This window comes from Phyllostomus discolor, chromosome 2 (assembly GCF_004126475.2).
Source record: "Phyllostomus discolor isolate MPI-MPIP mPhyDis1 chromosome 2, mPhyDis1.pri.v3, whole genome shotgun sequence".
Classification (NCBI taxonomy): Eukaryota; Metazoa; Chordata; class Mammalia; order Chiroptera; family Phyllostomidae; genus Phyllostomus; species Phyllostomus discolor.
Window position 1 is genome coordinate 99,154,595 of NC_040904.2, and position 25,857 is coordinate 99,180,451.

Below are 25,857 nucleotides of genomic sequence, written 5' to 3' on the forward strand. Positions count from 1 at the left end.
GTTCCCTGCTAGGAGAAGGCATTCCAGGAAGGGAGAACAAAATGTGAAGTCAAGTCCAGTAGTAAAACAACAACAAAAAAAGCCATATGGTATATTCTGGCAACCGAGAAGAGCTTGTTGTAGGTGAACCAAAGGGAGCAGCAGGACACAGGCAGGAGAGGCAGGCACAGGTCAGATTGTGAAGTCAAGGCGCTAAACAGTGTCTTGCCAAGCATGGTCACGAACCACAGTGGTCTGAGAGCTTTTACTAGTCCATGACCAGAAGAGAACAGAAATTAAGGGTATGTAGACATTTGCCCTGGCTGGCATAGCTCAGTGGATTGAGTGGGGGCTGCAAACCAAAGTGTCGCAGGTTCAATTCCCAGTCAGGGCACATGGCTGGGTTGCAGGCCACAGTCCCCAGCAACCGCACATTGATGTTTCTCTCTCTCTCTCTTTCTCCCTCTCTTCCCTCTCTAAAAATAAATAAATAAATAAATAAATTAAAAAAGAGTATGTAGACATTTTTATAGCAATTTGACAGAGAAACTTGTGGCCTTTGAGTTTAATAAAAACTTTGGGTTTGTGTAGTGTGTTTTGTTTAAAGTATCTATTTTTTTTTATTTCACTTTACTAGTATGGTCTGTGAGTTAGAAAACATGAAAACTAATTCTTCACTACACAGAATTGGAGAAACACTGGGCTTGGAATTAATGCTTTCCTAATATAGATGTTAAAATAGAGCAGAGGCAAAATAAAAAAAATAGAACAGAGGCTTTGGACACATATTGCCAAGTTGGCCTTAGGCAGACACTACTCATTGCCCATCCTATAGCAACCTTAGTTTCCTTAACTTATGGAACTCTGATTTTGCTCTGGCAATATGTTAAGGAAGATGGGCTTCTCTTCCAGTTGCCAGGGTTTGAAATAGACTGGTGAAAGCCAAGCATGAGATCCCACTCCCCTGGATGGCAATAGGTTGAAGGGTGGGTATGTGGCCAATGAGATATGAGCATGTGCATTTGAAGCATCTGGGAAAAAGCATATTCCCTGATAGACACAGTAAGATCTGCTTTCATCCTGGCTTGAATACAGTGATGTGATGGTGTAATGCTTGCAGTTAGCAGAGCCTTGAGATTGATATGCCTAAAGTTGAGAAAGATAAAGAACAGAAAAGTAGCCAAGCCTGTTTTTGAAAGTATCACTGAACCATTGTCTCAGACCTGGGACTTTCAACTTCCAGACATAAAGATATAGCTGGTATTCTGGTACTTGTAGTTGAATATTTCCAGATTCAGATCTCCCTAAGGATTTCCATAAGGACTACTCTTCAGAGAACATGATTGTCTTATTCTATGAAGACTGAACATCACACTAATTATGGTCTATCAATAATTTTCTCTCAAAATTTTGAGTAAACTATGAGAGGAACTGGTACTCTAAACTTAATCTGACCATTCAGGATGACTTGGTTGTTAAGGGAACAAGAGGGTTTAGTGGAAAATTGGTTGCCTACTTAATATCCATTTACTTCTTCTCCCTTGTAACAGAATTCTAGTTTGTTCTGACATCTAACCTACACGTGGATCCAAGGGGTGGGCAACTACTATTGATTCATAATACTATACATAAACCTTATTTGGCTCAGACTAAAAAAAAAAAAAGAACTCATGCCTTGGGAATGGTTTCTCTCTTATGCAAGACTTGAACAATAAAGTATATGATTGTCTCTATCAGTCAAAAAGGGGAGAGCTCTGAGATAAAAATAACTTTAGTCTTGGAAGGCATCATTGAGCCTACATTATCGCATATAGAACTTGCCCAAACATTGGACTTCTAGTTATGTGAGTTTTCCTTGATGAGGACCTTTTATTACTTGCTGTCAAAAGCTCCATAACATGGATGGAACTACCATCTAACAGTAATAGCTAAAAAACACTGGGTATAGTCTCACATGCATAAATTCTTTTAAGAAAAGCAATTTGGAATATTCATCATAGTACTGAGTACTCAACTTTATATTTTCATAGCTTATATACATATAGCCACTAGACTATAATCACTTTGAGACCAGGGTCAATGCCTAACTGAGCTTTGTTCACTGCTTAGCACACAGTTGGCATTAGATATGTCCTCAGTAATTGTTGAGTCAAATAGCCTCTCATCTTACTGAAGACAAGATATACTGATATGTCTGAATCACATATGAATACTCAACACCTGGATCATCACCTTGCACATTACAGGCCTTCACAAAATATGTATTGAATGAATAAATGAATTTATATCTATGAATATGTGTGTGTTTATATTATACATCTAGTATGGAAAGAACACGGCCTGAATTCTAAAGACCAAGACTCACATCTGAGGTCACAAGCTATTTGACCAGAGCAATTTCCTAAACCTCTCTAAATGTCTGTAAAATGGGGGTATAGTTTCTCTATTACCCTCACATCAGACCTGTGGAAGGTATAGTTTATCCTAAGGTAGACCTTGCCTAGGGACATGGTCCTGTTCTCATCGAACTTCAAGTCAAACAGTTCAAAGTTAGACAAAGGGAACTACTTAGAGAATAGCGTGAATGTATCTTTACGAAGAGTTTGGGAGTTATTGTGAATAACAGGTGCTTAGCAAAGAGGTATACCAGAATGTGGTTGTTGCCTACTAGGAATCTAAGTTCTTTTTTTTTTTCAAATTAATGTGGTGATATTTCTTATTAGTACTACCAAAATGCTTCACATAATCTTTGGAAAGACCCAAGCACTGGGCAAGATGGGAAGATCTTGTGAGATGTATTTTTAACTATGGCAGATGTCAAGAAAGGTATGTTAGTTTTACAAATCAGGTGAGCCTATCAAACTGGCAAAGGTTGAAAAAATCAACCTTGCTAAGAGTTTAGAGAAATAGGCATCCTTAGATACTAAGTTACAAATGGGTACCCACTTTCTAGAGATCTGTCAGGCAGTACTTACCCAAAGCCTTGAAAATGTGCATAGCCTCTGGCCTCTCCTTAGCTAAGTAATTAGTAAAAGACATTTGTAAAGACTTTTGTATGAAGCTTCCCTTGCAGTGTTATTAAGGAATAGAAAAAAAAGTAAAAAGAGTCTATACATGCAGAAAGAGATGAATGCCAAGGTCACCAAAAAGTGGTCCTGTTGTACACCAGTGGATTTTAGGTGATGTTATCTTGATTCCATAAAACCAACAAAACAAAAATACTCCCACCCTCCAAAAGTCAGAAATAACTTAGGTATCTGGTATGCGTCCTATTCAAGACTAAGATCCATTTCCTAGAATGGTATCTGACATACAGCAGGCACTCTATAGTAAACACTTGTTTCATGAATATGTACAAACAATTGGGAGTTGGTCAAATAATAAGCCACAAAATGGATTTATACACAGACAACACAAATCACATTGTAAACTACCATATTTTTTCGGACCATAAGACACACCTAGGTTTTAGTGGAGGAAAATAGGAAAAAAATTTTTTGAAGCAAAAAATGTGGTAAAATATTTAATAACATAAATAACATATTTCACCAATGTAAATGTAAACAGAACTTGACAGCAGCGTTAACAACCATTATTCCTCCCAAATTGGGGGCAGCGGTGCATCTTATAGTCCGAAAAATAAGGTACTCACTGATGGTAAAAATATATGTTGGAAAGAAGGCATATACTATTATGATCTCATTAAAAATACATAGTATAGACAAATGATATTTTTGTTTTCAAAACTATATAAACATGTATGAAAAGTTGGACCAGCATACATCAAAAATTAACATTGGGAATTTATAGGCAGAAGATGGTGGGGAGGTAGATGGGACCCAAACCCACTTGCTTGTGCACCCAATTTGGACACCTAGGCAATCTTCTGAAGAACAGAGTGAGCAGCAAATGAAATCCCAGCTGATATGAGGTTTGGAAGCCAAGGATTGCAGAGGATATTTACAAACATTTGCCTCTGATCACATACAAGATAAAGTGGGAGTTGTGAATACCAATAAACTTGTTGGAGGAAAAAAATCCAACCAAGAAGCCACCAACAGGTAAAACCCACATACAACCCGAAAGCCCACACAAATGGAAGAAAAGGCAACCCTAGGGCATCCAGACAAGGAGATCAAAGAGACCACACTACTGAGTCCCACAGAACTCCCACCATAGAAGTTCATCCTACAAAGACAGCTAGCAAAAAAAGTATTGGGAATCAAAGAAACAAAAAGCATCACCTAAAATGGGGAGACAAAGAAAAAACCTGCAATCAAAAGGAATGAAAGACTTCCCACTACAAGAGCTAAATGAAATGGAAGGAAGCAAACTATCATACAGAATTCAAAAGAATGGTGATAAGAATGTTCAAGGAAATCACAGACTACAAGAAACTGAGTGAGAACTACAACAGTATGAAAAAGGAAATACAAACTATAAACAAGAACAGGAATAAATTAAGAATATAATTTCTGAAACAAGAAAACACACACTAGAAGGAATCATAAGCAGGCTGAATGAAGCAGAGGACTGAATTAGTGAGCTGGGAGACAAGGTAGAAAGAAATACCCAGGTAGAGTAGATGCATGGAAAGAGATTAAAAAAAATATGAAGATAGCTTAAGGGAACTGCAAGGAAACATGAAATGCAACAACATTAGAATCATAGGAATACCAGAAGGAGAAGAAAAGGAACAAGGGATAGAAACCCTGTTTGAAAAAATAATGACAGAAACTTTCCAAACTTGGAGAGGAGAAAAACCGCACAAGTTCAGGAGGCACAGATGGTCCCAGTCAAGATGAACCCAAATATGTTTACTCCAAGACACACCAAAATTAAAATGCCAAGTTTTAAAGACAAAGAGAGAATCTTAAAAGCAACAATGGAGAAACAAGAAGTAACATACAAAGGAGCTCCCATAACGCTAGCAGCTTATTTTTCAACAGAAACACTACAAGCCAGGAGAGAATGGCAAGAAATAAAGGCCCTGCAACCAAGACTACTCTACCCAGCAAGGCTCTCAATTAAAATACAAGGCAAAATAAGGAGTTTCCCAGAAAAAAGAAGGCTGAAAGGATACACCTCCATCAAACCAGCACTGTAAGATGCTAAAGGGACTGCTTCAACAAGGGGAAGAAAAAGAGTGAGCGAGTGAGAGAGAAACACAGGTACAAAGAGGGAAAAATGAATAAGTAGCTATCAGTAATAGCCTTAAATGTTAATGGATTAAACACTCCAATCAAAAGACATAGCATAGCTGAATGGATAAGAAAACATGACCCACACATATGCTACCTACAAGAGACCCATCTCAGAACAAAAGACCTACATAGATTGAAAGTGAAGGGCTGGAAAAAAATATTCCAAGAAAATGGACAGGGAAAAAAAGCCGAGATAGTGATAATTATATCAGACAAAATAGACTTCAAAACAAAAGCCATAAAAAGAGACGCTGAAGGACATTTTATTACACTCAAGGGAAGAATCCATCAAGAAGATACAAACATTATAAACATATAGGCACCCAACATAGGAGCACCTAAATATATAAGCAAAATCTTGGAGGACTTCAAGAAAGATACAGACAGCAACACACATACACTATGGGGTTTTAACACCCCACTGTCAAAAATGGACAGATATTCCAAACAAAGAATCAACAAGGATATTGCGGCATTGAACAATGCCCTAAATAAAATGGACTTAATTCATATAAATAGAACCTATCATCCCAAAGAAGCAAAATACACATTCTTTCCAAATGCACATGGAACATTTTCAAAGATAGACCACATGATAGGACACAAAACAAACCTCAACACATTCAAGGAAATATTTTCACGGACCACAAGGACCTGAAACTAGAAACCAATCTCAAGGTGAAAACTCAAAAACACTCAAATTCATGGAGATTGAATAGCATGCTATTAAACAATGAATGGGTTAAGAATGAGATCAAGGAAGAAATCAAAAAGTTTATGGAAACAAATGAAAATGAACAAACAACAGTCCAAAACTTATGGGATGCAGAGAAGGCAGTCCTGAGAGGGAAGTTCATAGCGATACAGGTCTACCTAAAAAAGATAGAAACATTTCAAATAAACAACCTAACACTACCTCTACAAGAACTGGAGGAACAACAATAAACAAAGCCCAGAGTGAGTAGAGGGAAGGAAATAACCAAGATCAGAGCAGAATTAAATGACACAGAGACTAAAAGAACAATCCAAAGGATCAATAAATCCAGGAGTTGGTTCTTTGAAAAGATAAACAAAATTGACAAGCCTTTAAGCAGACTCATCAAGAAAAAAAGAGAGAAGACCCAAATAAATACAACCAGAAATGAAAGAGGAGAGATTACAACTGATACCACAGAAATTCAAAGGATTGTAAGAAATTATTACAATCAAATATATGCCAAGAAATTTGAAAATCAGGGTGAAATGGACAAATTTCTAAAAAAATATAATCTCCCAAAAGTGAATGAAGAAGAAGCAAAAGCCTGAACAGACCAGTACAGCTGATGAAATCAAAGCAGTAATCAAAAAACTCCCAGCACATGAAAGCCCTGAACTGGACTGATCCACAGGAGAATTTTTTAAAAACACTCGAGGAAGAGCTAACCCCATTCTTCTCAGACTATTCCAAAACAAATCCCAGAAGAGGGAAGACTCCTAAACTCTTTTTATGAAGCCAGCATCATCCTAATCCCAAAACCTGACAAAGACACAACAAATCAAATAAAGAAAATTACAGGCCAATATCATGGAGGAACATAGACACTAAAATCCTCAACAAAATACTGGCAAACTGCATCCAGCAACACATTAAAAAAATCATACACCATGATCAAGTGGGATTCATTCCAGGGATGCAAGGATGGTACAATATTCATAAATCAATAAATGTAATATATCACATAAACAAAAGGAAAGACAAAAATCACAAGATCATATCAATAGATGTAGAAAAAGCACTGGATAAGGTTTAGTACCAATTTATGATAAAAACACTCAGTAAAGTGGGAGTAGAGGGAGCATACCTCAACATAATAAAGGCCATATACAAGAAACCTACAGCCAACATCATACTCAGCAGGCAAAAACTAAAAGCTTTCCCACTAAGATAAGGAACAAGACAAGGATATCTGCTTTCACCACTTCTATTCAACATAGTACTGGAAGTCCTAGCCACAGCAATCACACAAGAAAAAGAAATGAAAGGCATCCAAATTGGAAAGGAGGAAGTAAAACTGTCACTGTTTGCAGATGATATAATAGTGTACCCAGAAAATCCTATATACTCCACTAAAAAAACTACTCAACATAGTAAGTGAATTTGGCAAAACAGTATGATTCAAAGACAGTATTCAGAAATCATAGGCATTTTTATACACCAACAATGAAATATCAGAAACAGAAATCAGGAAAAAAATCCCATTTGACATAGCAACAAGAAAAATAAAGAACCTAAGAATAACCTTGCCAAGGACGTTAAAGACCTGTACTCAGAAAACTACACAACATGAAGAAAGAAATTAAGGAAGACACAAATAAATATCAGCATATACCATGTTCATGAATTGGAAGAATTAACATCATCAAAATGTCCATACTACCCAAAGCAATTTATAGATTCAACGCAATCCCTATTAAAGTACCAAGGACATATTTCAGATATAGAAAAAAACATTTCAAAAATTGATATGGAACCATAAATGACCCTGAATAGCTGCAGCAGTTTGAAAAGAAAAGCAAAGTAGGAGGGATCACAATACCTGATATAAAATATATTACAAGGCCACTGTAATAAAAAAACAGTCTGGTACTGGCATAAGAACAGCCACATAGATCAATGGAACAGAATAGAGAGCCCAGAAATAAACCCATGTCTCTACGGTCAATTAATATTTAACAAAGGGGGCAGAAGTTCAGAATGGAGTAAAAGTAGCCTCTTCAACAAACGGTATTGGGAGATCTGGGCAGCTACATGCAAAAAAAAAAAAAAAAAGGAACTCAATCAGCAAGTTACACCATACACAAAAATAAACTCAAGGTGGATAAAAGACTTAAATATAACCCATAACACCATAAAAGTTCTAGAGGAGAACATAAGTGGGAAAATCTCACATATTCCATGCAGCGATATTTTTACTGATATGTCCCTTAGAGCAAGGGACATAAAGGAATGAATAAACAAATGGGACCTCATCAAAATAAAAAGCTTCTGCATGGCTACAGAAAACACCATTGAAATGAAAAGAGAACCAACCATATGGGAAATATATTTGCCAATGATACCTCACATGAGGGTCTGATCTCCAAAATACATAAAGAACTCTCACACGACTCCACTCCTGGAAAACAAACAACCCAAATGAAAAATGGGCAAAAGACCTGAACAGACACTTCTCCAAGGAGGACATACAGAGGGCCCAGACACATATGAAAGGATGCTCAGTATCACTAGCCATCAGAGACATGCCAATTAAAACCACAGTGAGATTACCACCTCACACCAGACAGAGTGGCCATCATAAACAAATCAACAAACAAGTGCTGGCAAGGTTGTGGAGAAAATGGAACCCTAATGCACTGTTGGTGGGAATGCAGACTGGTGCAGACACTATGGAAAACTGTCTGGAATTTCCTCAGAAAACCAAAAATGGAACTGCCTTTTGACCCAGTGATTCCACTGCTGGGATTATACCCTAAGAATCCTGAAACACCAATTCAATACATCCTATGCACCCCAATGTTCATAGCAGCACAATTTACCATAGCCAAGTGCTGGAAGCAGCCTAGGTGCCCATCAGTAAATGAGTGGATAAAAACACTGTGGTACAGCCCTGGCTGGTGTAGCTCAGTGGATTGAGCACAGGCTGGGAACCAAAGTGTCGCAGGCTCAATTCCTAGCCAGGGTACATGCCTGGGTTGCAGGCCATAACCCTCAGCAACCGCACATTGATGTTTCTCTCTCTCTATCTCTCTCTCTCTACCTCCCTCCCTTCCCTCTCTGAAAATAAATAAATAAATATTTTAAAAACAACAACACTGTGGTACATTTACACAATGGAGTACTACCCAGCAGAGAGAAAGAAGGAGCTCCTACCCTTTGTGACAGCATAGATGGAACTGGAAAGCATTATGCTAAGTGAAATAAGGCAGGTGGTGAAAGACAAATATCATATGATCTTACCTTTAATTGGAACCTAATCAACAAAACAAACAAGCAAGCAAAATATAACCAGAGACAATGATATAAAGAACAAACTGACAGTAATCAGGGGGGAAGAGGGTAGGGGATACTGGGGAAAAAAAGGGGAAGGGGCATAAAAGAACATGAATAAAGGACACATGAGAAAAGCCAAAGCGAGTAAGTTCAAGAGTGGAAGGCAGGAATGGGGGGTTTTGGAGTGTGAAAATGGAGACAATTGAACAATAATAAAAAAAAGTAACATTGAGTGATAGTGTTATTAATTTTTGTAGTCCCAGGACATATGCAAGTAGAATCTGAATTGTCTGCCAGGGATCTCTACTGAGGGAAAAGTTGGTTCATATCTGTTTTAGGATTGTTCAAGATTCTATTCTTCATCTAGAAGAATGCTCTAAAAACTATAAAGTGCTTACTAAAACAAAAGTATTATATCCAAATACTCAAATGAAAATATGAATATAGAAATAGAGAAGTAGAGAATGTTAATAACACTAATTGCTAGACACTGTGCCAAATGCTTTATATACACCATTTTAATTAGTACTCACAATCTTCTAAATTAGGTATTACTACTATCCCTGCTTTTTTTCTTTCAGATGAGAAAAACAAACCCAAAGAGGTTATAACTTGTAGAGGTCACATAAGCCACTGTTCAACCTAAGGCTGTCAGGCTTCAAAGCCATGAACTTTATTATTAGGAATGAATTCTAAGGAATAATTTAATTCAGCTCCTTTATTTCATGAAAGAGGCAATTTTCCCATTACACAATGACATATAAACAGTACACTTTTCCTTACTTATATTCCTCAGTATCTTTTTTTGAGATCTGAAACTCGATTTACTTAAAGGCAGAATATGGCCAATTGCTTCTTATTATAGCCCTTACACAACTGACAGAACCAGAGTTGCTATAGTTAGGGAACCACACTGTTTTATTTCAGGTGTCACAACAGCATAGCACACAGCTATTTCATTAGTGAATTTGTACTAATTCAGCCTCTGATCTGAACTCTAACTAATGAGATAACTCTCTGGCCCCTGGGCATTAAACTTATGATCCTACTCTACCCTAAATTGTAACTAGCCATCTATAGATAACTTAGTCCAAACAACTAAGAACTTCCAAGCCAAAGCATCCCAATGTGGTCTAAAATTTAAACACATTTCTTTCCCCAAAGAGGGAACTAGTAATGAACAAGAATTTAAAATATTCAGACTGAAGGCTTGTTTAGTTCTTGCCTTTAAGAAAGTTAAAAATAGGACTTCCGGCAAGATGGAGGCATAGGTGGACGCACCATACCTCCACACACAACCAAGATTAGAACAACAATTTAGAGCCAGAAAAACACCCAGAACTGACAGAGAATTTATCTGAATGGATGTCGGACAGCCAAGAAGTTGAAGTAGACCCATTCTTCCAGACCAGTAGGAGGGGCTGAGAGGAGGAGAGGGCGCGGGTCTCGGCAAGCGGAGATCAGGGAGAACTGGGCACATAAGGCAACCGGGAGTAAGTCTTCTGGGACGAAGTGGTGGACCCTGAGTATGCAAGCAGCAGTGGGCGGACCCAGTGAGGTGGCACTGTGGACCGGGGCAGAGCGCGCAATCCCAGAGAAGGGACTGAGATCCCAGGAGAACAGTGATACTGCCATTGTTCCCCGCCCCCACATACGTCACAATCTAGCGACTGGGGTGCCCAGCCCAGGTGAACACCTAAGGCTCCACCCCTCACCAGAACAAGAGTGACCAGACCAGAAAAAAAAAAAAAAGGAGTCATGTCTCCAATAGAAGAACAGATCAGTCCCCCAGGACTCATCCTTTTGAGCGACCAAAAGATAGCCAATCTATCAGATGCACAGTTCAAAACACTGGTGATCAGGAAGCTCATGGAATTGGTTGATTTTGGGCACAAATTACATGAAAAATGCAGGTTACTATAAAAGAGATGAAGGAAGATGCACGGAGAACCAATAGTGATAGGAAGGACACTGGGACTCAAAACAATAGAGTGGACCAGAAGGAAGAAAAAAACAACCAAGCAGGAGAATGAAGAAACAAGAATTCAGAAAAACGAGAAGCTTAGGAACCTCCAGGACATCTTGAAACGTTCCAACATCCGAATTATAGGGATACCAGAAGGGGAAGAGGAAAAGCAACAGATTGAGCACATATTTGAACAAATAATAAAGAACTTCCCCACTCTGGCAAAGGAAATAGACTTCCAAGAAATCCAGGAAGCTCAGAGAGCCCCAAAGTTGGACCCAAGAAGAAACACACTAAGGCACATCATAATTACATTAGCCAAGGTAAAAATGAAGGAGAGAATCCTAGAAGCGGCAAGAGATAAGGGGACAGACACCTACAAAGGAGTTCCCCTCAGACTGTCAGCTGATTTCTCAAAAGAGACCTTACAGGCAAGAAGGGGCTGGAAAGAAATATTCCAAGTCATGAAAGACAAGGACCTACATCCCAGATTGCTCTATCCAGCAAAGCTCTCATTTAGAATGGAAGGGCAGATAAAGTGCTTTTCAGATAAGGTCAAGTTAAAGGAGTCATCATCACCAAACCCTTATTTTATGAAATGTTAAAGGGACTTATCTAAGAAAAGAAGATAAAGAAAAAACATGTATAGTAAAAGGACAGCAAACTCACAATTATTAACAACCACACCTAAAGCAAAACCAAAAGAAACTAAGCAAGCAACTAGAATAGGAACAGAACCACAGAAATGGAGATCACATGGAGGGTTAGCAACAGGTGAGTGGGAGGAGGAGAGAGGGGGAAAAGGTACAGAGAATAAGTAGCATAGAATGTAGGTTGAAAATAGATAGGGGGAGGGTAAGAATAGTATGGAAAATGTAGAAGCTAAAGAAATTATAAGTATGGCACATGGACATGACTAAAGGGGGGATATGGGTGGGAGAGGGTGTACGGGGTTGAGGGGAGTGAAGGGGGAAAAATGGGACAACTGTAATAGCATAATCAAAATATATATTTAAAAAAAAAGAAAGTTAAAAATAAAAAAACCCAGAACCTTAAATGATGTAACAGGTGTACCATACTCATTGCAGATTGGTCAAGGGTTATTTCATACTTACATGCACTTGATTTTGAAAATTCCACTGTCCTTACAATGTATGCAGTCCATGCAAACTGGGCTTCGGCTTGGTGCCCTTATATATAACCCAACAATTAGTGTTGAAGGTAACAGGTTTTTATTAACACAGTTCCAATCCTGTGGGGGCTGAGAGCACTCCTGCTGAGTCCTTCTCTCCAGTTGACACCCAGCACTTCCCCTTGCTTCCCAGACTACAAGCCAAAACCATGCCCAGAATGGGCAAACCATTTCCTTATCTGTCCGTAAGCCAGTCATGTAAACAGATCTCCATCCTCTCTGGCATGTGCACTTGTGGGTTTCAGAGTCGCCATCCTCTCGAGGTAGCAGCTCTCTTTGAGATCTGGGGTGTGAGGCTCCCAGTCCCCAAGTCGCAGTCCAGGAACTGTATGCCGTGCCTAGTGTCCCAGAGGCTGGAGCTCAGGAAGGCACACATCCTAGTGTGGGACCCTGCCTCTAGAAGTGGGTGCTCACCCATGCAGGGTCTAAGTCCCTCATGGGTTCCTGTACCAAAAAAGGGACTTCTCTGTACCAAGTGCATGAGCAACAACCTTTCTGTGCCTTTGCTTTCAAAAGGCCCTCCCCAAATCCCACATGCACAGGAAGCCAGTGGGAGTTTCTGGCTTTTCCTACTGTGTCACTGTACGCCATTTTTGTCAGCTCCCCAGTGTCTTTGACCCTCTTTTGGCTGCCATTTTTAGTCAGGGCAAGTTTCCCATGCACAATCAATCACACACAAGTGTGCATGCATCTGTTCGTCCAGGATTGGGCATCCAGCCTCTACAGCTCACGCAAGCGCTGAATAAGCTTCCCACCCACCACCAAAGCTATATTATGAATGACTGCTTGTGCATGTCTCAGTTACACTGTCTTTGTTACAGTTTGCCCCTGGTAGCAGCCTCCTTCAGAAACTACTTTTTTCAGAAGGCGAGAGCTGTTTTATTCTGCCTTTGTTATGCAATGTGCCTTCCGCTGTGTGAGCATCATTTTCCACCACCCTCTTCCCTACCTTGGAGAAGGCGTGCACTGTGGTATTTTTTTTTAAGATTTTATTTATTTATTTTTAGAGAGGGAAGGGAGGGAGGGAGGGAGAGGGGGAGAGAGATAGAGATAGAGAGAAACATCAATGTGCAGTTGCTGGGGGTTATGGCCTGCAACCCAGGCATGTACCCTGGCTGGGAATCTAACCTGGGACACTTTGGTTCCCAGCCCACGCTCAATCCACTGAGCTACACCAGCCAGGGCTTGCACTGTGGTATTTTTAATCTGCACCTCAGCAGCCTTCCTGCCCCCCCCACTTCCTTTTTGCTTTGGGGGGGTTCCCTTGTTTGCCTGGGGTCTCCTGTTTTCCAGGGACCTCTGTTCTGATCTACTGCATTACAACAAGTACCCAGAGTTCCCAGAATGACACAACAACATAGGAAGTTTATATTGTAAGATGTGTTTATTTTATAAACTTTAAGAAAAAAATAATTAAGTGCTGTGTGAGAATGTGAGGAACGCAAGAAACACACCTAAAGATATTTGACCATGCAATTTCCTTTTTTTTAATTATAGATACTTTTTCCGTTTATGAAAGTTCATTAAAGAACTCCAAAATTATTAAATCATCTTCATTCTTCAGGAATTATTCATTCACAGAGCAGACCACCTACAGAAAAAGATTTATTTTAGAAAGTCAGATTTCAAACATCATGCCAGACTTACGGAGTCAGGGAATTAAGGCCACTAGAAATGAGTACCTCAGCTGAGCACTAACTGCCACAATTTTTCTAACCCAGTCATGAAATAAAAGATTCATGTTTTAAAATTCTAGTTTTGTTGAACTAAAAACATCACTGAAACTGTTCAATCCATTGCACTGTTTAATGTTTAGAAGTCTTTGTTGAAGTAAAACTATATTTATTTTCTCAAAAATATCTTCCCCAAAAAAGGCTAAGGCAGTTTATTTTTAAGGATATTCAAAAGGGATTTGCAAGCCCCTCCTTACTGATTCAAGTATGTTTGGCAAAGATGCAGGAAGTAAAAGGCAGAAGGTCAGCTCTGTATACAAAGCACTTCCTGTGGAAAGTTATTCATTTATCCCAAGGCAAAATAAAGGTAACCCTTTTGAAATCCATTTGTAAAGATCAAAAAGGGAGAGCAGCAGAGGATAGGGTTGCTGCTCTAGTCAGGCAGAACCAGGCTTCTCTTCAGACAGCTCCCACCCACCTCCATGACCATCCTCAACCCCACCTCCAGTCCCTACCCCAGAAGACAGAGAATAATGCTAAAAAAAGTAAGTAATTTGGGCTAGCCAACTCTTCAAATGCTTCCCTCATCTATTTTCTGTATTTGGTTTAGAAAAGATAAGCCTGATAAACAATAAAATATCTAAACTTCCTCTTTTCTAAAAAGTTCAAAGAAAAAATACATGTAAGGAAAAGGTTTGAGCAGGAAAGATAACCAAAAATGAATCCACTCAACATTTCAAGAGATAGAAGTCTACAGCAAAAACACTGTTAACCTCTTTTGCTACTGACTGTGTATCACATACACACATGAAAGCTTCTGGTGTAAATTTCTTGGTTATATCTCTGGGTATAAAGCCCTTGACAGAAGAGATTCTGTCCTCATCTTGGCATTTTTTAGGGTCTTAAACAATAAATATCAATTGAATGAATAAATGTTTGAATAGCAGAAGTAACCCTTCCTCTGGATTTTCTCCGGGTATTTTCATGCATAATCAGTTGCTTGTGTGTATGTGTGTAATCGGCATATTTTAACCTACTGTTAAATTCAGTTAAATTTAATGAATACTGAGTATCATCAATGCTAAGTGCTAGTTCTCTAATTTCTTTCAATGATTTTAGCCCCCATAGTGAGTTCTCCAGGTTCCTTCTGAATCTTAAAGGCAGAAAGACACTAGTTGCCACTTTCTTACATTTTTGAGCAGCTTCTAGGTTCCTCTAGTTTCTCTTTCAGTAAAAGCAAACAGTCATAAGAAGAAAGTATTTAGAATCACCACCATCACACACCTAATTTTCCTTAGAAGTAGTTTTCAAGTCTCTACCTTTGCTACCATTAAATCTTTAGATATTATATTTAGAATTATTCCTTCAGCTCAAGTCATTGCAACACTTGAAATTATCTAGGAGTTTCTGAGTCAACAGGTGCAGTTTAGGGCCCAGGCTTGTGAATTTTGGAAAATATTCCTCAGGTGACTATAAGGTACACCTCTGGCTAAATGTAGCCTGCTTTTATGTTAAGTCCCAACCTACTGATTTCAAGGTTATTTAGAAAATAACACTAATATCTACAAAGGCTTTTGAATTATGAAACTTTCATAATAATTACTGGGAAGACCTAAGTTTGTAAAATTTTTCCTCAGAAAAATGTGGTCTACCAGTCTGAGACATACCAATTTAGTTGTTTATCTTATGACAGTGTAGACAGTAGTGCTGGATTTTACCCAACAGCCAATGACCTGGTTACTAAGTTAGATACCTATGCATTTCAACAATAGGCTTTTCTAATTAGCGTTCATTATAAAGTTTCAGGGTTACAGATCAAGATGATACACAATCCTAAAAAGGAATATATTGGCGATAAGACCTCATTAAATGCAAGGGGTAAAGAGTCAAGTGCCTGTGATTTGGGGAACACAAAAGACATAGACTCTAGTTTTAATTCTACCATCTATCTACTCAACTTCAGCAAGTCTTCTGATTCATTGTTCCTCCATTTCCCCATGAGGGTTGGGGGAAGAGGACATCGGTTCCTCTTCCACCTGTTCCTATGTGGATTCAGATTGTTCTTCTAACCAGAATTCAAAAATACACTATTAGCCTATAGATTTAACAGACCTCAATCAAATGTCTCCTATCTACAACTTCCAATATATGAGATATTCCTTTCTGGTTTCTATTTGACAGTTTAAAAAGCCCATTCATACATATATCATTTAAGCATCACAATGACTATGAAGTAGTTTGGTCATGTATTACTATCTTTGCTTTACAGATAAGGAAACGAAAGTTCAGAAAGTTAAGGACTTGCCCAAGAGCAACAATTGTTTCAACATCAGGTCTCCTAAGTCCAAAACTCTTGCATTTTCTTTTATACACAAATGAAGAACACAGGAATCACTCTAACTCTGTCCTAATAACATAGCAGAACTGAATCTTCTGATCCTTGTGAATATATGCCACTTATAACAACTGTACCACCTTTGTTATCCATATGAAGTCTAAGAGAAGCTTTTGGTGCTCCTAAAATGAGCAGTTTAAACAATCACCCATTTTATCAAGGCAGGATTGGCCCTAGCCAACAGCTTACATTACTGACTGGGAAGACAGGTGGATCATGAACTAGTTGGAGGAGAGACTGTTCCATGACATGACCGCTATCTGTCCCTGTGTTCTGGGCGAGAACAGAGTTTGCTTTCTCCAAATCCCTCTTACAGACTGATCATAACCGATGCTCATTCTAACATAAACCAGCATCCCTTCCTTGCCTCCTGTGATGTGCCTCTTTCTGGAACAGGTTATTGTTCTGACCTGGACAAGCATGAAATTTTCCATACCTGGTGGCATTCACATACTAGTACCTGTGACTATGCCCTCTCTTTACCCTGTACAATTTTCTGACCCCTGTCAAGGGGTACAGGGATCTATTTCATCTTGCAGCTGCCCAAGACAGGCCCCTCATAAGTACATTTCCCTTAATAAACTCCATTAATTAACACACTGGAGTGGCCAGCCTCTTTCTTCCATCTTTCCCTGACCTCCACTTAGAGAGGTTCATTTTCAGTCTCAGGGGTCTCCCCTGGGTCTGCATATACTGACAACAAGAAAACCATGTACAAGTGTTGAGATTCCATGTCTTTAAAAATAATCAATAGGTATATTTACACTTTTTAAGAACACGGCCTCCTACCCAAATTTACTTATTTTACAAAGTGATTCATCATGAGATTTCTCTACATGACCATCTAATCTAAAAGCCATTTAAGTAGCTCATGTACAGAATAGATATACCATATTTAAATCATAAAACTTATTATGGTTTTCTTTATATAAATAAAAAGTCAAGTCCAGAGAGGATTAATGTCTTGATGAACATTAAGTGTAGCTGAAATAAAACACATGCTAAGTTAGACATCAGGAGAACCAAAATTAAGCTCGGGGACTTTCAGCCTGGACTGTTTTCCACTACACAGTAATACTACTTATCAGCTTGGGACGAGTTCCTTACCCCTGCCTTTTTATAGCTCAGTGAGGAACACTGGCCACATGTGAAATTGCAAAGAGGCAGGAAGGTGAAAGGGAAAGAAGCCAGGCTCTCTATCACTGTTACACTGGTCTGTGGCTTTGGCATTATCTCTCAGCTATGATTAAGTTAAAAGTGGTGGTGTGATGTGCATGACGGGGCCTGAGGGTGGGGTGGGGCACAAAGCAGAAGGAGTCTGCCTGGAGACAGGTTCCAGTTCTGATCCTGCTAACCTACTTCAGGAATTACTTCATATTTACAGGACTTAGCACCCTCACTTATTTATTAATTTAACAATCCTCTAATGAACACCTACTATTGTGCCAGGAACTACAAATATTATGGTCCTGAGAATATGACAGGGAGTGAAACAGAAAATTCCAACTCTCTCAGAGATTACATTCCAATTGGAGTAAAACAAAGTAGATGAGAAATAAATATATAATATGCACTTCTGGCCAAGATGGGGACACAGATAGACATGCTTCGCCTCCTCGCAAAACTATATGGATCACAACTAACTTCAAAACTAAAAATAACCTATACTGCCAGAAAATCAAACTATGGAAGTCTGAAAACTAAGGACTTAAGAAATATTCATCCTGATGGGCAGGAGGGACGGAGATGGGAAGCAGGGTGGAAAGGACATGGTATGGCAGCAGCTAGGTGAGGCAGAGGTGCTGGTGGCATATGGTGGAATGGGTAGTACCACAGTCACACATGGTGGATAAAAACTGGGAGGGATGCCTGGGGAGCAAGTGATCCTGGCCCCAGGCCAGACCACACAGCCCATGGTTCCAGCATGGGGAAATAAGGCCTTTTAATTCATGGCCGTAAAAACCAGTGGGAGTTGGGGTGGCAGAATAAATTGCCAGTCTCTCAGGAGAGCCCATATAAAGGACCCACATGGCCCTAAAATGAATGCAAACCCATCCACGCTAGGATTCAGCACTAAAGCAGCAGATAAAAGGGCACTTAGTCACATATAGAAAGTGGGGGGAGTGACTGGAAATGGGGCGAGAGCTGAGCAAGTGGCCTTGTTCCCTCTCCGACCCCTCCCCCACATATAGTGCCACAAAATGGGTTGCTCCACCCTGGCAAATACCTAAGGATTTGCCCCTTACAACATAACAAGTACACCAAGACAGGGAGTCAAAGTGGCTCTACCTAATACACAGAAACAAACACAGGGAGCCTGCCAAATTGCAGAGACAAAGAAATATGGTCCAAATGAAAGAACAGATCAAACCCCCAGAAAAAGAACTAAATGAAATGCAGATAGCCAACCTATCGGGTGCAGAGTTCAAAACACTGGTGATCAGGATACTCAGAGAAATCATTGAGTACAGCAAACGCATAAGGGAAGAAATTAAAGCTACACTAAGTGAAATAAAGAAAAATCCACAGGGAACCAATAGTGAAAGGAAGGAAGCTGGGGTTCAGATCAACGGACTGGAACATAAGGAAGAAATAAGCAGTCAACCATACAGAATGAAGAAACAAGAATTCAAAAAATTAGGAGAGAATAAGATGACTCTGGGACATCTCCAAATGTGCCAACATTGAATCACAGGGGTGCCAGAGAAGAGGAACAGCAAGAAATTGAAAACTTATTTGAAAAAATAATGAAAGAAAACTCCCCCAGTTTAGTGAAGGAAAAGACATACAAGTCCAGGAAGCCCAGAGAATCCCAAACAAGCTGGACCCAAAGAGGGCCACACCAAGACTCATCACAATTAAAAAGCCAAAGGCTAAAGATAAAGAGAGACTTTTATAAGCAGCAAGAGAAAAGAAGAGAGTTACCTGCAAAGGAGTTACCACAAGACTATCAGCTTATTTTTCAAAAGAAACTTTGCAGGCAAGAAGGAGCTGGAAAGAAGTATTCAAAGTGATGAAAAGCAAGGATCTGCAACTTAGATTACTCTATCCAGCAAACCTATCATTTAGAATGGAAGGGCAGATAAAGTGCTTCTCAGACAAGGTAAATCTAAAGGAGTTCATCATCACCAAGCCCTTATTATATGAAATGTAAAGGCACTTATTTAAGAAAAAGATCAAATTATGAACAGTAAAATGGCAACAAACTCACAACTATCACCAACTGAATCTAAAAAAACAAAAACAAAAGCAAACTAGGCAAACAACTAGAACAGGAACAGAATCATACAAATGGAGATCACATGGAGGGTTATCAGTGAGGAGGGGGAAGAAGGAGAATGGGGGAAAAGGTACAGGGATTAAGAAGCATAATTGGTAGGTGCAAAATAGACAGGGGGAGGTTAAAAACAGTATAGGAAATGAAGAAGCCGAAGAACTTATATGCATGACCCATGGACATGAACTAAGAGCAGGGATGGAGGGAAGTGGGGTACTGGGCAGAGGGGGGCAAAGGGGAAAAATTGGGATAACTGTAATAGCATAATCAATAAAATATACTTAAAAATGTGCAGGCAATGGTGTTAAGACTAAAGTAGCCACTAGCCAGATGTGGTGGCTATTAAAATTAAATAAACTAAAAAGACAGTTTCTCAGTTTCACTACTCAAATTTTAAGATCTCAAAAGTCACATAAGGCTGGAGGCTACCATACTGGAAAGTCCAAGTACAGAACATTTTCATTATCACAGAAAGTTCTATTGGAGAGTGATGGGAAAGGGATGTTATTTTAGATGGAACGTTGAGGGAAAGCCTCTTTGATAAGGAGAGATTTAAAAAGAGACCTGAATGAAGTGAGGGAGTAAATCAAGTTGCTATCTGAAGTAAGAGCTTCCAAACAAAAACAATCACTTTTATTAATGTGCCCTTCAGCATTAAAATTTAGATTAAAAGTTCTTCCAAAAATGGTCTGAGATTTTAATTATTAGGACTTTATTAGAACAAAGTACAATACAAAAAATAAATAGCAGCCTTGGCTGGTGTGGCTCAGTGGATTGAGTGCTGGCCTGCGAACCAAAGGGTCGCCCACTTGATTCCCAGTCAGGGCACATGCCTGGGTTGTGGGCCCAATCCCTGGTGGGGGGCACGTGAGAGGCAGCCACACACTGATGTTTCTCTCCCTCTCTTCCTCCCTCCTTTCCCCTTCTCCAAAAATAAATAAATAAAATAAATTAAAAAACAAGAACAAAAAAGAAATAGCAAAAATTTCATTTTTGCTTTGCAGAAAGCAATGCTTCCATGTGTTACCACTCCCTGTTTAAAAGCACTTACTAAAGACCCACAACATTAGAAATAAGGAATAGAGAACATTTTCCTTTTAGTTTAAGTTGCACCACTGAATCCTATGAACGTCTGAAGCCATGATTACTTCCAACTTTAACATTAACTCTAAAGGTTTTTTGTCAAGCCCTTTCTTGAAAGCTCTATTACCCCCTTCCCAAATCCACTGAATACCTATCAGTTTACTGGCATCACTTACTTCCTACATTAGCAACTGTAAAGTTATTTCTTAGTGATAATGCAGCATGTTGGATTAAGCAGGTGAACTACCTTTCAGATAGAATGCTGCCCAATGACTGCTAAATCTATAAAGCAATAAAGAAATCTGAAGCAATGAGCGTATGTATTACCTTCTCAATCAGAGAGTACCATGCTCACCATTTCATATCTTAAATCCCAGGGCTCTCATGCACTCCTTGTGGGCCTCAATTAGGTGTCCACAGTGTTCTTCCCCTTTTTCAATGATGCTACAAAACAAAATGTACTTGTTATCTAACAAAGTAGGCATTAAACACACTAGTAGTAAATAAGCATGCATAATGATGATGGGGGATGAGGCAGAACATAGGTCTGATCAAATGTAGCTGGAGTTAAAAAAATGCTATTATGCCAAATGGATTTTTTTTGCTCTTGTGATATTTCATGTTCATAAAGATGTTTCACAGATAACTAGTATTTGGCGGGGTGGGGGGAGATCTGGTTAGAAGTAATAAGTATGAATATCAATATTGCCTCCAGTCTACATCCAAAGAATAGTACTGCTCTATAATGAAATAAACTGACAGAATAAAAATACTTAACATTAAATAAAGCACAGAGAGAAGAACTTAATTTTTTGCCTGCAATCATAGAGAAATTTTTGATTCTGCCTTATATGAAAATATACCTAGCCCTGGCTGGTGTGGCTCAGTGGATTGAGTGCTGGCCTGCAAACCAAAAGGTCACAGGTTTGATTCCCAGTCAGGGCAAACCTGGGTTGTAGGCCATATCCCTAGATGGGGGTTCACAAGTTGCAACCACACATTGATGTTTCTCTTCCTCTCTTTCTCCCCCTCTTCCCCTCTATCTAAAAATAAATAAAATCTTTTAAAAAACTTATTAAAAAATAACAAAGAAAATACACCTAAATCAACCTACTTTTAATCAAAAGACACCCAATAATATAAACAGCAAAAAAGAACTGGCAGCCAAGGGTACCCTGATGAGACCCCTCATGCTGATCAAAGAACTTTTCATTTGTAAGATTCACAAAGACCAGGACCACACAGCTTATTTCTAGGGCCTGAAAATGTAATTTTAGCAAAGAATCACATTGAGCTAAATTCAAGTGTAAGTAAAAACTAACTCCTGACTAATAGATATTTGGGGAGAAGCCACAGTGGTCTAAGGCAAATGATACAAAACTAAGTTAAAGAAGGGTAGGTTCCCCTTCCATCTAAATCCTGGTGGTATGTTCAGATGGTTGGAGTGTCATCCCTATACACCACAAGTTTGCAGGTTCGATCCCCAGTCAGGGCATATACCTAGGTTGTGGATCTGACAGATCTCTCTCTGTCTACCTTCCTCTCTCTCTAAAAACAATAAATGTATCTTTGGCGAGGATTAAAAAAAATGCTCAAGGGCTGCCTGAAAATGAGAGCGACTGTCTGGGATGGCAAACTCCTCATGAAGGTAAGAGCTAGCATTCCTTGATTATTTATTCAACGCTATAAATTCTGTACTATGCTCTTGATGTGGCTTATATCATTAACCCTTGCAGTAATCCTGGAGACAGAGGCTCATTTTACAGAGAGATGAAGCAGATACTTTGGAAAAATTGTTCAAGTCGATGGACCAGGATTCGAACACTGACTCTGGATTCCAGTTTCTTAATCATGACTAATCTATCTGAAGGTTCAATAAGCACTTCCTTTTACTGTGGAAGCAACTTCATCATCTTTTGTGGAGAAGGAAAAAACTTTCCCCTACCCTCAAGGTTCTTGCTGGTTGATCTAACAATCAAACAGGCTTGAGACATTACCAAGAAAAAATAACCAAATTTAATACATACTTATGTGTGGGAACCCTGCATACATAAGAGTCTGAGATCCCACGTGCAGGACAGGTTCAGAGATAGAAAAGGAACACGGATACATATGATATCCTGAGCTAGGATGAGGTAAGGTGCCTTGGGGGCTTCAAAAGGTCATTGCAGGATTTTAAAAAGCAGATGCCTGGTAAATAGAAGTTTGTCCTGCCCATAAATAGGTTCAAAGAGGTTATTTCTAATCATCTCTCATGGGCAAGGCCCTTACTTCAAGTTCTTCTAGGTGCTTAAGGGGAAGGGGCAGAAAATTCTCTTAAGCCCAAGGCTAAAGCTGCCTTTAGCTCAAAACAATCTGCAAATTATAGAAGCATATCCTGGGGTGACTTGTTTTGAACTCCCAGTTTCAATTCTCCCTCCACAACATTATTTGCAAAGTACTAAATATTAATAAAAAGCACTAAGCTTCTACAATTCTTATTAACCTCATGATGCCACTTAATATACTTCTAGTGAGATTTGTTCCACTATAGAGGCTGTATAAAATGAAAGACAAAAGCTTTTGTAGATTGATGGTAATCTGGATGTACTATTCTGAATACTACAATGTCACCTATGATTGACTGTCAATTTTTAAATTATCTACCTAAGGAGGGAAGGGAAGAGGAGGGGAAAATCTTTAGTACTGTAAGAAACGTATCCTTTATCCTACTACATCTAAATTTTCGGAGGCATTACTCTAAACTTTCTGTAAAAATTACAAAATGTTTACTCTTTGGTCTTGCTAAATCGCCTATAATAGTCCACACCACGTGTATAGCAATTATTGGTATATGTCACCATTAACTTAAAGCTTCTTTAAATCAGGTAGCAAATTTATCCATTTCTACATCTTCCGACCAAAGGTATCCCCTCTCCTATCCCTTCATGTTTCCCGTTAGGGCTGCGCGTTCAGTCAACAACAAAGACAAGTGTACCGGGCCCAAAAAACCCCAATCAGCGCCGCTCAGTGGGTCAAGGGCCAAGACCCGCCCAAGGCGGGTCAAGGGGAAAAAGGCACCGGAAACAGGCTCGAGGCCCGCCTGCCGCCCCCTCCCAGGCTGCCCACTGACCACGCATCGCGCGCCTTCTTGGTCTCCGGGCAGGCGCAGCAGGGTTTCAGCGGCTTCTTCTCCTGAGTCTCAGAAGGGGCAGGGCTTGCGGCCGCCAGACCCGGCATCTTGCGAGCTGAGTACAGCTCCTCTCAACTTTTCAAGCCTTCGCAAAAGCTGAATCGCCGGAAGTCGCTTCCGGTAGTCAGTTCCGGCAGCCCGTCTTGAAAGTATAGGAAGTCCTGCCTCTTTCAGATAGACGGGCGTGGGGGGCGGGGAGGGGAGAAAGGATGAAGAGGGCGCCTGCGCAAAAGAGCCGAAACTGAAGGCACTGGGAAGGCACCTCCGGGCGCGGGTACGGGAAACGCGAAGAAAGGACGCAGAGAATTTATAGTTAATAAAGACTGAGAATAGGTAACTGAGTATCTCTTAAGCCCTCCAGCTATCGAGTGTTGAAAACTAACGCTCTAGAAAGTGAAAAGACTTGTCCACGCTAAACAAGAACCCATTATTGAAAGCAGGCTCCCCTTTCAGAACAACAGATCAGTTCTCTGTGTGGAAGAAAAGGGGCCACAAAATAACCTGACGGTGCCAGGCAGCCTCCCAAACTTAGAGACATGAAGTAACCACAAAGGATGGTCTGCAGTTAAAACTTACTAAAAGCAGTTCAGGGTCAGTATTTTACCCTAACAAAGGTCGATCTTTACCTTAACTAAGTCTATAGTCTTTTTTTGCATTTATGGTAACATACCTTTTGAACATCAAGGCAATGTCCCTTTTTCCAAACTTCTTGGGCATAAGCTGAGACCACAAATCCCCTCATTGTTATTGTTGTTATGTTAATTGTTGACTGTTAACTACCCTTTACCCATGATATGTAAAAGGAGTATGTGTCTACCATTTTACCTTTTATCGAATCCCAGAGGTGTCCCCACTTGGCTTTTTCCTGCCTCCCTAATCTATCACGAATGGACTTCATGTAAACTCCTTATGGCTCCTCCTTTGATTCTAATGTATAAAATAAAATGCTAAATTGCTGTTCTTTGGAGCATTTCTCAGTCCTTTGAGGTATTGCTTTCTGGCCATTGTCATCAGTTTGGCTCAAATAAACTCACCAAAAATTCTCTACAGGCTTGAATATTATGTTGACATCTGTGTTTCTGGATGGGGCACTGCCTTCTTCCTGCCCCTCTCCCCCACCGTCTTTCATTGACCTAGTTAAAAATGACTAGCAAAGACATTGAACAGTGCAATTCCACAAGTATTGAAAAAAAATTCCCCTACCACCCATAGCTTACCCCATACACTTTAAATCCACAGCTAATTGGTGTTTGTAGCTCCCTCTCCTGATTTGATTTCAGCATGAATTGTTCAACCAGGGCAAGTAAATCAGTTAATAAATTGCAAGATGCCTTTCCTTGATATTTCTTGAATTCAGTCTAACTGGTGCCTACATTATTTGCAATAGTATATATACATAGCAATTGCATTTTTTGCTATAGAGGATTGTTGCAGAAAGAAAATAAACTTATTTTTTTTAAAGCAGTACTTTGCGGCATTGTTCAGACAGCTACCTGATGATGGATGTTTTGGGTAATCAAACTTTCAATATGACCTAACCAAGGTTTGTTTCTGTATTCCAGAGACTTAGTTCAGGGAATCCATAGGTGGCCTGAACTGGTGCTGAATGGGAGTACTTTAAATATGTGTATTTTCCAAGTTACTAAAGCCATCCCAATTTTGTCATCTAAAAACTTGTAATAGCATGATTTTTACTTCACTATGGATTAGTATGTTTAATACAACACATTGCCCTTATGTTCTCAATTCACCCTTATCTATGATTATCAGTTCTTTCAACTAGGTGTTCACACCCATTGTTTAGTATCTTGCTACTCAGCGTTTCTTGGACTAGCAATATCAATATCACTTGGAAACATAATACACAAAAATGCAGCACAACAAAT

At 39.4% G+C, this 25,857-nt stretch overlaps 1 protein-coding gene across 4 annotated transcripts in view; it reads right to left on the reverse strand.

Moving 5' to 3' along the window:
- Window positions 1-24,082, reverse strand: part of LOC114490560 (cytochrome c oxidase copper chaperone) — a 47,088-nt gene extending 23,006 nt beyond the window's left edge. The window contains exons 1-3 of one of the 4 annotated variants that reach the window (XM_028504590.2): window positions 23,912-24,081; window positions 21,155-21,243; window positions 13,833-13,962 (exon numbers count right to left, since the gene is read on the reverse strand). In XM_028504590.2, coding sequence (XP_028360391.1) covers window positions 21,159-21,243; window positions 23,912-24,018 — 192 coding nt within the window. In that variant the 5' untranslated portion in view covers window positions 24,019-24,081 and the 3' untranslated portion in view covers window positions 13,833-13,962; window positions 21,155-21,158. Of the gene's footprint in view, window positions 1-13,832; window positions 13,963-14,094; window positions 15,269-21,126; window positions 21,244-23,911 lie in introns of those variants that run through there. The other 3 variants (XM_036018137.1, XM_036018139.1, XM_036018138.1) reach the window with 3 other exon arrangements.
- Between the last annotated feature and the right edge of the window lie 1,775 nt (window positions 24,083-25,857).